Raw genomic sequence first — 12,239 nt, 5'->3', positions numbered from 1 at the left:
GTGTTCTGGCCAAACTTCGGTGTACTCACCAGGGTGTGTTGACTCTTATCATTTGTAGTTAATTGTTTGGTTTGTACTTACATGGTGATTGCATTTCAGTAACAGCTGAAGTGATAGCTGCATAGATCTTGTTGTAATAATCCTTTGGGTTAGTTGCTGTCAAAGTAGCAGGAATGTTACGTGTGCCAGTTGGGTCGTTTTGTCTGCTGTGTCTAGCTGGCACAATTCAGACACCCAAGTGTTCAGACACCATGTTTTTGAATTCTGCTTTGCTGTAGTGGCTTATATTCGAAAGTCATAACCAACATTAGCTAATCTCCAAACACTTATGTTGTAAGGTAAATGTTTTACTTAGGTAGAAATGGAGGTGGAGGTTGAAATAGAAGTTTGGGGTCAGAACTGGGGTTGAAATTCAGGGATTCCAGCCTTCCAATTCTACTATTTAGTCAGCTAAAAGAAACGTCCTGCTCATAGTATCTTTTAGACTTTATCAAATTTAGTTTGACCCAGGCTTATTGCTTTATAATAAAATGAAGAAAGTATGAGACAGGTAGTGTTTCCCAGAAAAAGCCACCAGGACAGTGTCACTACAGACACTTGTAATGTCACGCAGGCCTCTGACAAATAATCTTTTTTTAACTTCTGTAATAGGATGAATCAGGAGTCTGGCTAGAGCTAATCAACAACTTTCAATATTTATGTTTTAAAAATAAATGATTGATGCAAAATAGCAGGTAACAGTAAGCATTATGTCATGGTGAGAGGCAGTTTACCAACATTGTAGCTGCAATTATAAAATGCATAGGGGAATTAGATTATAACGAACAAAAGGACCACGTCATTGCTGAGAAGTGGGATGAGGCAATTGGAATTTTTCTGTTGACAGGTGATTTGGCTTTGCAAAAACTGCTGCAGTCTGGACTATGAAATGACGTGGATGTTGAGTTACAAAATTGTCTTCAACAGCAAAGGAGTTCTGGTACATAGTGTGTACAAAATCACTGCAGCTGTCTTGCACCTCTCTAAGTGATCTTGCTATGACTGCGTTGTCGTGTCCTGTAGGTGTTGGTCCTCTAAGCAGAAAGACTGGAAGTAACAAAACAAATCGATGATTTTGCACCTGATGCCACAGATACGAAATGGCTTTCTCCAGAGAAAGTTTAACAGTAGATGGCAGCAGATACTGCAGGATGTTCCGCAGCTATCTAACCCAGCTTATTTTCCTTTTCTTTTAAAGGTTGTGTCATAACAAACAAACAAAGGTATATCTTCCAGAACCTCCTTTTCCCCATGCTGAGGTAAGTAAACCATGGTCTTGCTGTTTGCTAAGATCACAGAGTGAGTGGGTTTCTGGAACACAGTCCTGTGTGGCTGTTGTTTTTCTGATGAACGCTTCTACAGCTATTTAATAGTTTTGTGTCATTATTCATACAAGTTTGGGGTTTTTTTCCTTTGCTTTCTGTGATTAATTTAGGAGCGTGAGGGAGGAATGAATGATGGTGTTCCCTCAACTCAAAAATTATCATGGTGTTTATTTCAGCATATAACTTACATATGCTTGCCTGTTTTACTTCTTCCCCCGCAGAAGGCTATCTGGCGTACACATGATTGAATGTTTGCTCTTATCAGACTGCAACCACGAATATTCCCTTTGTCCAAGCAGTTTATTTCAAAGTCTGTAAAACTAAGAGCTTGTTATCAGAGACAGTGTAATCATCCCAGCTCCTACCGCCCTAGCTGGAATAGGCACCATGTTGTCTGTTGCAGAAGTGGTGTCTTGAAAGAGAGGTTTGATATAAAAAAGTTAAAGCTTGCAGCACTGAGTGCTGTCATTGGCAATTTTAAATGAAATTACTTGAGCTAGTATCTAGTGAAGCAAAGAGGAATAAGGTTCCTATCTTTGGGGGGGATCTCCCTGCAACATATGTTGAGGGGATCTTCCCTGCAAAAAAATAATAATTTGAGGGGGCATTTTAGCCAGCCAAACATTACATAAATGTGGTATAACTCATGCCTTAAGAGTTATCTCATGTATCAAGAAAGGAAATCTCTTACTTTCTCCACTGGGAACAGGTAGATTTCCCACTGAGGTAAATGAGAGGCAGACTGGGAAAGGAAGAAATGGGACTGGGGAATAATTTTGGCTAAATCCTACTCCTGTGAGACAGTGAGCCATTTGGGGCATGCAGTCTCAGAAAACTGACTCTTTTAGTTCCTGTGGTCAAAACTGTTTGATGAGATGTGCAGAGTGGTCATTGCAGGTTTAAGAGTCCAGAGATTAAATGTGTTTTCAGGCATTGTTTTTTTTTTTTTCCTCTGAGATATCTCATCCAGGGACTTGTTCTGGAAATTGCCATCACCCATCACGTCCATCATCTGTAGGTGCTTCAAAGGCATTGTTGGAAGTAGGATCTGACCAGAAGCCCTCACTCTTTCCAGATGCTTGAATACATTTCAAGCAGGATGAGCAGTGAATTCTGTAATTCAAGGGCAAGCCACCTATTCACCACTTTTTTTGTAACCAAAAAATTCATTCACACCGATAAATCAATTCGAAAGCCTGGTCTCTGAGTACAAGACTCTGTAGCCATGCTGCTGGCTATGCTTTCTAATTTCTCCTGCATCTCTGCTTTCTGGGGTGTCCTTGTTGATCCACAGTATCATTGGTTTCACTGACAGCCTATATTCTGCCAAAGGCATTGCTTCGAAATTTTAGTTCACAATATGCACTGGAACTGGCAGGTTTAAGTGAAAGCCCTTCCAAAAATGAGAAGCCAAACATGCAGCTGTCAAAGACTGGATTAATTAACCCATCTTGTATGATGGGTCTTTGTGTTTATAGAGTGATAACTGTGTCCTCTAATTTTTAGGACATTTTATATTCTCCAGAGGCCTGTGGATAATGAGATTTTGCCAAATTATTGTTTAGCTGTTGAGACATTCCTCTGTGCTTCATGTGCAGATCAAGGTAATTATCTAGGAAAGGACTGACAGCAGTGGGTAGCAGATCAGTTTCCTTATGACAAAATGCAGTGCACAGAGGGAGTAACGTGCCTGTTACAGGTACAGGCTTTGGTTGACAAGGCCAAATCATCAGGTTATGACCCAGAAAGCTAGGGACATTTTATTGTGAGGTGCACAAACAGCTTTATCTAGACCCATGGATATCGTTGATAGGATCTTAGGCTTCTTACGTTTTTGCCTAAGGGTTGCCTTAAGTGTGCTAAATGACACAATATAGTGTGTATGCACATCCTTGTGGCTCCCAGACTATGAAATGGCTGTAGCCTTTAGGCATTTCAGCGCTGAGCAGCCATCTGAAGTAAGTACTGCACATTTCACAGTAAGTCATCTAACACTACTAAGACTGTGTGTTTGGGTGTTCACTTACAGCTGCTGTATAAACACTGGAAAGTGGAGTAAACACTGGGAAGTGGAGTAACCTGCACTACCCCCACCCCACAATGGACTAAATGGGTCTCTTCCTTGCGAATTCCTGATACATATCAGCTGTTTTGCAAAACCAGTTTGTATGGTGGGAGGCAGTGGCCCTGGGCATATAGCAACACTCTTTCAAAAGCCTGGCTTAATAGCAAAACCAAAACAAAGTAATACCCAGGCAAGGGAAGACTGAGGCTGCTATTTCATTTAGTGCTTTTCTTAAGGTCATAAATCGCTGAAGTTTAGACATGCTTGAGAACACCAGATCAGATTGCTCCTTTCTGTTCTGTAAGATGCATGGTTTGGTTTAGTTTGGTCTTAAACAATCAAAGCATATTGAGATTTATATAGATAACTGACATGTAAGAGACACATGCTCACCAACAGAGCTCCAAGATGTCCATGTCAGATATCCAGTGCTCAGCACATGCCTTTGATTCCTTGCCATCCTCTGAGGGAGAGCTACTGTCATCCTTTAGCTCCCGTAATTCTCAGCTGCCTTGGGCTGCATTCCAGTTTTAGCAGTACCTACAGCTGGTTATGGTTTAATGCTGTTGTACTGTGGGCTCTGGTGAGACCCCACCTCGAGTACTGTGTCCAGCTCTGGAGCCCTCAGCATAGGAAAGACACGGACCTGTTAGAGCAGGTCCAGAAGAGGGCCACGAAAATGATCAGGGGGATGGAACACCTCTCCTATGAAGAAAGGCTGAAAGAGTTGGGGTTGTTTCTAATTCTTTGCAAAGGCTTCTTACCGTAGATGTGAAAGAAATTGCAAATCCATCTCAACAGCAAGAGAAGAGAAGGCTTCAGGGAGATCTTACTGCAGCCTATCAGTACTTAAGGGGGGCTTATAAGACAGATGGCAGCAAACTTTTTAGCAGGGCCTGTTGCGACAGGACAAGGGGGAATGGTTTTACACTAAAGGGGGGTAGATTGAGACTAGATATAAGGAAGAAATTGTTTACGCTGAGGGTGGTGAAGCACTGGCCCAGGTTGCCCAGAGAGGTGGTGGATGCCCCATCCCTGGAAACATTCCAGGTCAGGCTGGACGGGGCTCTGAGCAACCTGCTCTAGTTGCAGATGTCCCTGCCCGCGGCAGGGGGGTTGGACTAGATGGCCTTTAGAGGTCCCTTCCCACCCAAACCATTCTGTGATTCTACTGTTTCTAAAGCATGGGAGAGAAGCTGGGATTCTTTTTCTCCTATGAAATACAGAGTTGGAACTAACAGTGTAAACAGAAGGGGGGGGAAATCTCGCAGCTGACACTGTATATGTAACTCTCGTAACGTGAAACATCTATATATCCTCTTTTCAGTACAATCTTTAACAAATGTATTATTTATTCCCTGGCAGAAACCCTGTTATGCCTGTGCAAAGAGTATCCACAGTCGGCTCAGCTACTATGATGTTTTGGTGTAATTTTACCAAGTAAATTGGTCTTAATACAGACCTGGCCTGAATAACCTGTCCATGGCCATACCATCAGTCTAGGAGGGACCAAGGAGTTGGACTTGAGGATTCCAGTTACTAAGTTAGAGCCTTAGTCAGTAGCCAGCCTTTTTGTCTTAGGTAAACACTCTCTAAATCTTTGACTCCACAACCTCGCAGTCAGGAGCTCTGCTTACTAGCATGTAAGGGAATTTTTAATGAGTATCAGAAACAGACATTGAATGATCATTTCTATTGGATAGGTTGTTAGTGGAGAATTGCCTTAGTTTTTTCAAAGTAACGGTAGGCTTGTGCAATGTAAACTATACGGAAATTGCCCATCATGAAAAGATGTGCTTAGCTGCTCAATTGTGTGAAGAAAATAGGGACTTACTCAGACATGCCTCTTAGTTATTAGCAAGCATTAATAACATGCCTGGCATGATACATCAGAAAGGGACAGGCCAGGAAATAAGCTTCTAATTATCGACGGAACAAGTCCAGCCCAGCATGCTGTCTGGTCCTGAAATTCGATGTTCCTGTTAGCTGTGTAAACAGCAAGACTTAAAAACAAACAAGGCAAAAAATCCCCCAAATTGTTGATGTAGTCTCTTGCAACAATGAGTTCCAGTGGTGCCTGATGCATAGTATAAAAGAGCATTTACTTCCTTTAATCAGTTATGATTGTATTTTGCTTTTCACTTAACTATCCCTTTATTATTGTTACAAGAGGAGAAAGAAAAGTATCTTCATCTTCTCTACAATTATTTTTATTTTGTCTTACTCTCCTCTCTATGCTAAGTTGTTTCAATCTTTTTCATTCTCTTTGCATGGAAATTTTCCAGGTTTATGATTTATGTTACCTGTTTTGTACTCATTCCTTGTTCTGCTGTGCTGAATAAAACCGGGCACACTGTTCAGCTCTGCAGAGAACCCAAAATGCTTCTACTCCCTCCTTGTTACTTCAGCTTTAATGTAGTAATAGGTGTTCATATCTCCTCCCACACAATCACTATGTACAATTTATTGTGCTTTGGGGTGGCAATTTGTTTCCTAACATCCAGTCCGAGTGAGCAGGGAATATACTTTCCCTCTGCTATGAGCAAGGAATGTGGGCTAAAGTGCTTCAGGCTTGTAGGAATGGATTTGGACATCAATTCCTACTAAAGTTAATATGAATGGAGTGTCCAGATTCTTGCACAAGCTTTTGAAGTCTCATCTGCAGCCTTTTAGCGGTGCACAAGCTAGAAGAGCTTCTTTTTAAAGGCATTTCTCTGTGATCGCTGGGGTAAAAGTTGCTGTGACTCTGTTGGGAGGGAGTTAGGATCTGGAGCAGGATTGCTCTACATTCCAGCCAGCGATTTCTCAGGAGGAAAACTGGGGAAGTGGCGTGGAGAAACAGTCAGTTAGGGAAGGGATGGATCGCTCTGTGGATGGCTCTCCCCTACGCTTAAACAAAAGTGGCAATTCAATTTTTCACCAGCACTTACTGTTTTAGGGGAGAGAGGAGAAGGAGCTCAAACTAACGTAACATTGGAAGCTTCTGCAAAGTTAAAAACTGGAGTTTCCAAATGTTTGTGAATGCAGCAGGCTGGCCGAGGGACGTGGTGGCTTTCACTTCCAAGGCACTGTATCAGTTGTATTCTAGGATCAACTGTCTAAATAGGCTTTAGATTTAAGCTCCACAATGCCTAGCTGAGATGCTGTGGAGCATAAATCAGTAATTTCTTTTGTTTAGAAATGTTATTCTGGTATCCCAGAACCAACTTGTGGTGTTCTTCCAAATTCCTTGAGCACATGGGAATGTCCCATCCCAACACAGCCACAGCTGAGGAATTAGCCATCTCCCCAGCCATTTCAACAGGAATCACGGATTGTACGCTCTGCACCATCCCTTTTGTGGAGGTAGAGGCTTTATAAATGAATAGTTGAATTGTTCTAGCAAGGCAAAATGAGAAGCTTTCGCTCCTTTTCCTTTCTTCTTGATCTTTACATAGATGATTTCAGGCTATAAGAGAAGTGAATCCAGACTTCTCTAAATGTCCACAACAGAAAAATTTGAAAGGTAATTTATATTGATCAGTATTTGTCTAGTGGAGGAAGAATTTGGATTTGCTGTCCTCTTATTAAGGATTCTGTTAGCAACATCTAAGAGAAACGGCTAGGAAAAGCCTCTTGTTAATAAATACCTGGAACCAGGTGATAGTGTAGCATTATGTTTTGTCTTACAGTATTATATAGAATTAGGCCCCTGTTAGTGTTGGTCTTATGAAGGGAGTGAGGGAGGTGAAGTAATAAATGCATCGCTCATTCACTGATAAGAACCACATCTGTTCAAAAGTCTGGATACAGAACACACACACACAAACACACACAGAGTAAATAGTGTATTTTGGCTCACTTCAATAAAGGGTACACAAAGGCTCTGGAGATTTATCCTGTTTATAGCAGCAGTTGCTGACCCTGTAAATCAAGTCTACCGCTTTAAAGGGAAGCAGAACTGATTGGGATTTAAAAAAAACACAGCTCTCCTCAGTCTCGGTTCAGTACTTTACCATCTTTTATCTCTTACGCTTTCAGTCAATAATGTTCTTTCTGTAGAAAGATGCTCTGAATGTTGCTTTTGGTTTCCAGAAACCACTCCCGTTTTGAAAAATATTGGTTGGCTAAATGCCAGGCACTGGTTTTGGCCCAGGCATGGTACAGGTTGGAGCTCTGAACATGACGCAGTAATGACTGTTGTGCTTATATAACCCATCTCATCTGTAGACATAAAAGACCTGTACAAATCATTACAAATTTAGTCCCCTTAATGATTTGTGAAATTTTGTTGGACCTGTTTTGCAAGTTCAGCTCCATATATTTTTGATTGGGTAATTAGAAAAGACTTTGCTCTAGACACTACGGTCTACCAGCTGCTTTGTCACTGGAGTGAGTAGAATGCCTCCAAACTTGTTTTTGTAGCCTTTCCCCCCTGCTACGTCCAGCTATGAGAATCGGAGATTGTGAGCTAAGGTATGGAGCTTCAGTAGACTTATCAGAAAAGATCTTCCAAGATAAAAAGAAAAGATGGAAAAAAAAATCACCACACCTCAGGACATGGTGCTGAGGATTCAATATGTGTCCCTTTTCCCTCCTGAGTTAGCATCCCAGTTAGAAGCAGTGCCACCCCAGTGTTGCGCTAGATGTTTTGTTGCTGGAAATAAAAAAAATAATTAAAAAGAATGACACACACACAACCCAAGGTCCTGAAAACTGGATTAGAGATCCTGTGTCTCCCTACAAAGTAGTAGGAAGGGATTTGAAGCTTCCAGAATGCTTTGAAGAGAATACAGCTTTTATGTTTATAAACAGTGAACATTTGTATAGCTATAGCAGTGAAATGGGCTGTTGAGAGTGCTTTTGCACATAGAGTGCTGCTCTGACATCTTAGCAAAGATTTGAATGCTACTGTATACAAATATATATAATCGTAAGGAACCTGTGAAACAGGATGCTGGAAGAACAGTTTGTGATTTTCAGAAGTGTGTTACATAAATGCTAGCTGTAGAAATGTCTTTCACTTAGCTATCTGCTGGTGCCTGACAAAGTTTTGCCCTGGAATGTCACATATCCCATTTAATATTTGAAGTAGAAATTGTTCCATTCTTCCAGTTTACCCAATGGAAACTGCTTTTGCAACTTCAGTTTTGAGGCTTTTGGCTTCCCTCAAATAAAACAGGGAAAAGCTTCATGAGGCCATTTCCTACCCGTTCTTTTAAATGCCAGTATTTTATGGGATCAAATTTGTTTTGCCCATTGTCTGCTAAACTGCAGTTTTCATTACTGAAGCTAAGTTTAGATTCTAAATATTGCACTCCAGATGTGTTAATCAGAAATCTTTACCAGTCTTAATTGCAGAAATGTTTTCAAGATTCAGTGCCTATTAACTGCCAGAGCAGTTATTGGATGTTTTTTTTTCAAATTTCCCTCTTGAAGATTAAATAGGAATTTTATATTACTAGTAAGCTGCAGAAAGTGTAGTCCCCTAGCTACTTCCTCCATGATCCAAGGATCCACATGGAAATAACGGGCTGTGTCCACCTACAGTTTCCATCTTGCATCAAGCCCCAATCCTGTTCCGTTCCAGCCATCCAGATATTGCACAGCAGTTTTAAACAGGACGTGTGTGGAGTTGAATGCAAAATCACAGCAAAATATTTGCTGTTGGGAACTTGAAGGAGACCAAACTCAAGGAAGCAAAGGAGAAAGATAAATATTGGCACCTATATGCAACCACCTTTCTATTATTGAAAGGGTATTGAGGGTAAGTTTGTACATTGCCTGTTCTAGCACCAAGCATATCTTTAGGTGGTGACAGCTAGAAGTTGAGTAGGGTTAATACTTTTGTTCAGCGATGCTAAATTCAATTAAGAACCTAATTCTGTAATAACCTTAAGTTCCGAAGTGCTTTGTTGTGCATAAGTTGTTAAGAGGCTTAAAGACGCATCAGAATTCTTAGCTTTCTGTTCATTTCCATGTAGGCACACTATCTTGAGTTAGATCTAGCATGGTAAAAATTAACAAATAAAAGAGAATCTGGAAAGATGAATTACAGCTTTGAGAGACCAGAAGAGTTGCTTATCGTAATGTTCTTTCTTAGTTCCTCTTTTGAAAATCAAATATGCTACGATGAAGAGGAACGTCCCGCGTGGCATGGTTTTCTGCTAGAAAGACATGATGCATACATCATGATATGACACGTAGTGAAGAGAATGCTGTTTGCTAATTAGTGGTACCGTCTGCGGTTCCACAGCACAACAGCTGCAGAAACGTGTTGCTGAACCCTGCAATATGTGAATTCTGTATTTTGAGTGATGTTGCAATGCCTGGCAGCAGACAGCAATGTGTGGAGAGATCTTTGATGAACAGTCCCACCTCCTTTAAAAACTGGCTGACAAAGGAAGTACCATTCCCCTCTTTCACACTCTTATTTCCGTGTATGTTCTTAGTTGTTCAGTGTGTGATTTCCTTGTGTTAAATTGCATACTTTTTAAGAAAAATGTATTTACAGTTATTTTCAGGCTGGGGATGGAAGCATATACCTACCAAGAAAATACTTGCAAAATATTGCATGGAAGTGCTTAGCAGACTAGTCTATTAAATTGCTTTTTAAGTTGAACCTTGCTTTACAGATTAGAAAGCAGTGGCAGGAGAAATAAAGCAAAATTCTTCTTCAAAAAGTGCCTTGATAAATAAACTTCCCCACCTTAGTAAAGAAATCTGTTCCACGTGCATAGCTGATTACACTCTGTTTGCCAGCTCTAGTGACAAGTACTTCTTACTGCTCTTAGTTCACTGTTATTACTAGTTTCAGTGATAGTTAAGGAAGGGCAAGTCAGTCTGTTCTTTCATATGTTTTTTCAGAGGACTTGACTTTGCGCGAACCCATTATACCAATGAAACTCATAGCAACATACTGCTAAAGGCAAAATTGCCTGGTACTACTGTGATGCAAGAAAACCAGGTTAAACATCAGTGCCCAGAGCTTTTTGTAGCCATGGCAAATAGGAAAAAGTAGCTTGCTTTGAATTTGGCAGCTGAGCACTCTGCTCACTCCAGGAAACTCTTAAGCAGGGAGTGTTTGCAGAGTTTCCTCTCAGTTACCATACTGCTGGTACCAAAGAAATGAGAGCAAGGACTTGGAGGCACCTGGCCCCATACTCTGACTTCCTTTTCATAACATTTAGGACAGTCATGACTAAATCTGTTGGAAGATCTAAGGGATATGCAGGAAGGGACCCTGTGATGAGTTAGAAATAAACCGTAGAATATTTATAATCTCTTGTAAATAAACACACTGAACTACAGAGCACAGAGACATGAAAAGTTTGTAATGTCTGGATTTTTGTTTTTATTTCAGCTCATTCAGACGAACAAATTGAAACATTATCCCAGCATCCATGGAGACTTCAGCAATGACTTCAAGCAGCCATGTGTTGTGTTTACTGGACATCCCTCTCTTAGATTTGGGGATGTGGTTCATTTCATGGAGTTATGGGGAAAATCTAGCTTGAACACTGTTATATTCACAGGTAAGTAAAATGCAGTTACCATTATCAAATTAACAATAGGTTGTGTGCTCTGGTTAGGTGTGGCCACATCCTAGGGGCTTTACTCATTTGTTCTGGGGCAGAAGCTTCTGACTTCAGTAGGAGCTCATCTACATTAAGACCCCAGGATTGACTGTAGGGACAAATGTAATTATTGTGCCATTTAATTCATTTTAGCCCTGCAGAGCCAACCTTTGCCATGCAGAGTCCATTCCTGCCATTTCCAAGCAAAATCTTTGTTATGCACAGCAGTAAAATGCCTACAGGAAATTATTTTTTTGATTAAAAGCAGCTGGCTGCAAGTTAAACCCAGGCAAGACCTAATTGATGCTGGTCAGAAAGGAGAAACGCTTCTTCTCCATGTTCCATTGGAATCACAAACCTTTCCTCATCCTTTCTGTCCTTTCATCAAAACCTCAGGCGACCAGACAGTCTGTTTCTAAAGGTGTTTCTGTCATCTCCGCTGTTTCAGAAGTGTGCACCCCATACAGACCTGGCAGTAGTGATGTGTGCCGTTGCTGCCTTTTGGCTGAGCTTTTTTTTCAGACACTTTTTGGCTGACAGACACGTTTGTATCTGAAGCTGAAGGTACAGCTCTAGCTAATACCCTGGGGAGCTGTTTCCTTTCTCAATGACTCAGGCTGCCAGGAGCGAAACAGGTCTTTTAAGTTCCCCCACTTCTCCCAGTCTGCTTCTAGTGCTGACCCTACTTTTAATGGATTTAATGAATCAAGCCCTATCTACCTCAGAATAAGCTACGGTCTGAGATCCACAGGGCAGCTGTATCCTGGGACCATGCCAATCATTAACAGCAAGACAAAGTATTGAAGAGAGAGCATGAAGCTTTTGTGAAATCTAGCAAAGGGGATATCATCCAGAATTTCATCTCCTCTAAAAATACTTCAAGGCCTTCCTTCAAACTGACATCCTATCCAGGTGCCTCTTCTTTATACCCGATGTAATCGAAACAGAACCCTACAGTGGGCACTCTTCAGATCTGAGAAGGGAAATAATCCTTTAGGCCATTGCTAATGATTTTATGTGTAACAAGCTCTGGTATAACTGGGAGATGTGTTATATGTAACTTAGCCAGATAAAGAAGGTGTGGATTTTGAACTAGGACAAAGTAATTAGAAATCATAGAATCATTTAGGTTGGAAAAGACCTTTAAGATCACTGAGTCCATTAAGCTAGCATTGCCAAGTCCACCACTAAACCATGTCCCTAAGTGTCACGTCTACACATCTTTTAAACACCTCCAGGGATGGTGACTCAACC

The 12,239-nt window shown here is 41.0% G+C and overlaps 1 protein-coding gene across 1 annotated transcript in view; it reads left to right on the top strand.

Annotated features, from left to right (window-relative positions):
* Positions 1 to 12,239, top strand: part of INTS9 (integrator complex subunit 9) — an 87,207-nt gene that overhangs the window by 46,748 nt on the left and 28,220 nt on the right. The window contains exons 11-12 of the mRNA XM_009283443.2: positions 1,238 to 1,298; positions 10,772 to 10,943. Coding sequence (XP_009281718.1) covers positions 1,238 to 1,298; positions 10,772 to 10,943 — 233 coding nt within the window. The remainder of the gene's footprint in view (positions 1 to 1,237; positions 1,299 to 10,771; positions 10,944 to 12,239) is intronic.

Source organism: Aptenodytes forsteri, unplaced genomic scaffold (assembly GCF_000699145.1).
Source record: "Aptenodytes forsteri isolate BGI_AS27 unplaced genomic scaffold, ASM69914v1 Scaffold534, whole genome shotgun sequence".
Taxonomy (NCBI): Eukaryota; Metazoa; Chordata; class Aves; order Sphenisciformes; family Spheniscidae; genus Aptenodytes; species Aptenodytes forsteri.
This window is presented reverse-complemented; position numbering and strand designations above follow the sequence as displayed.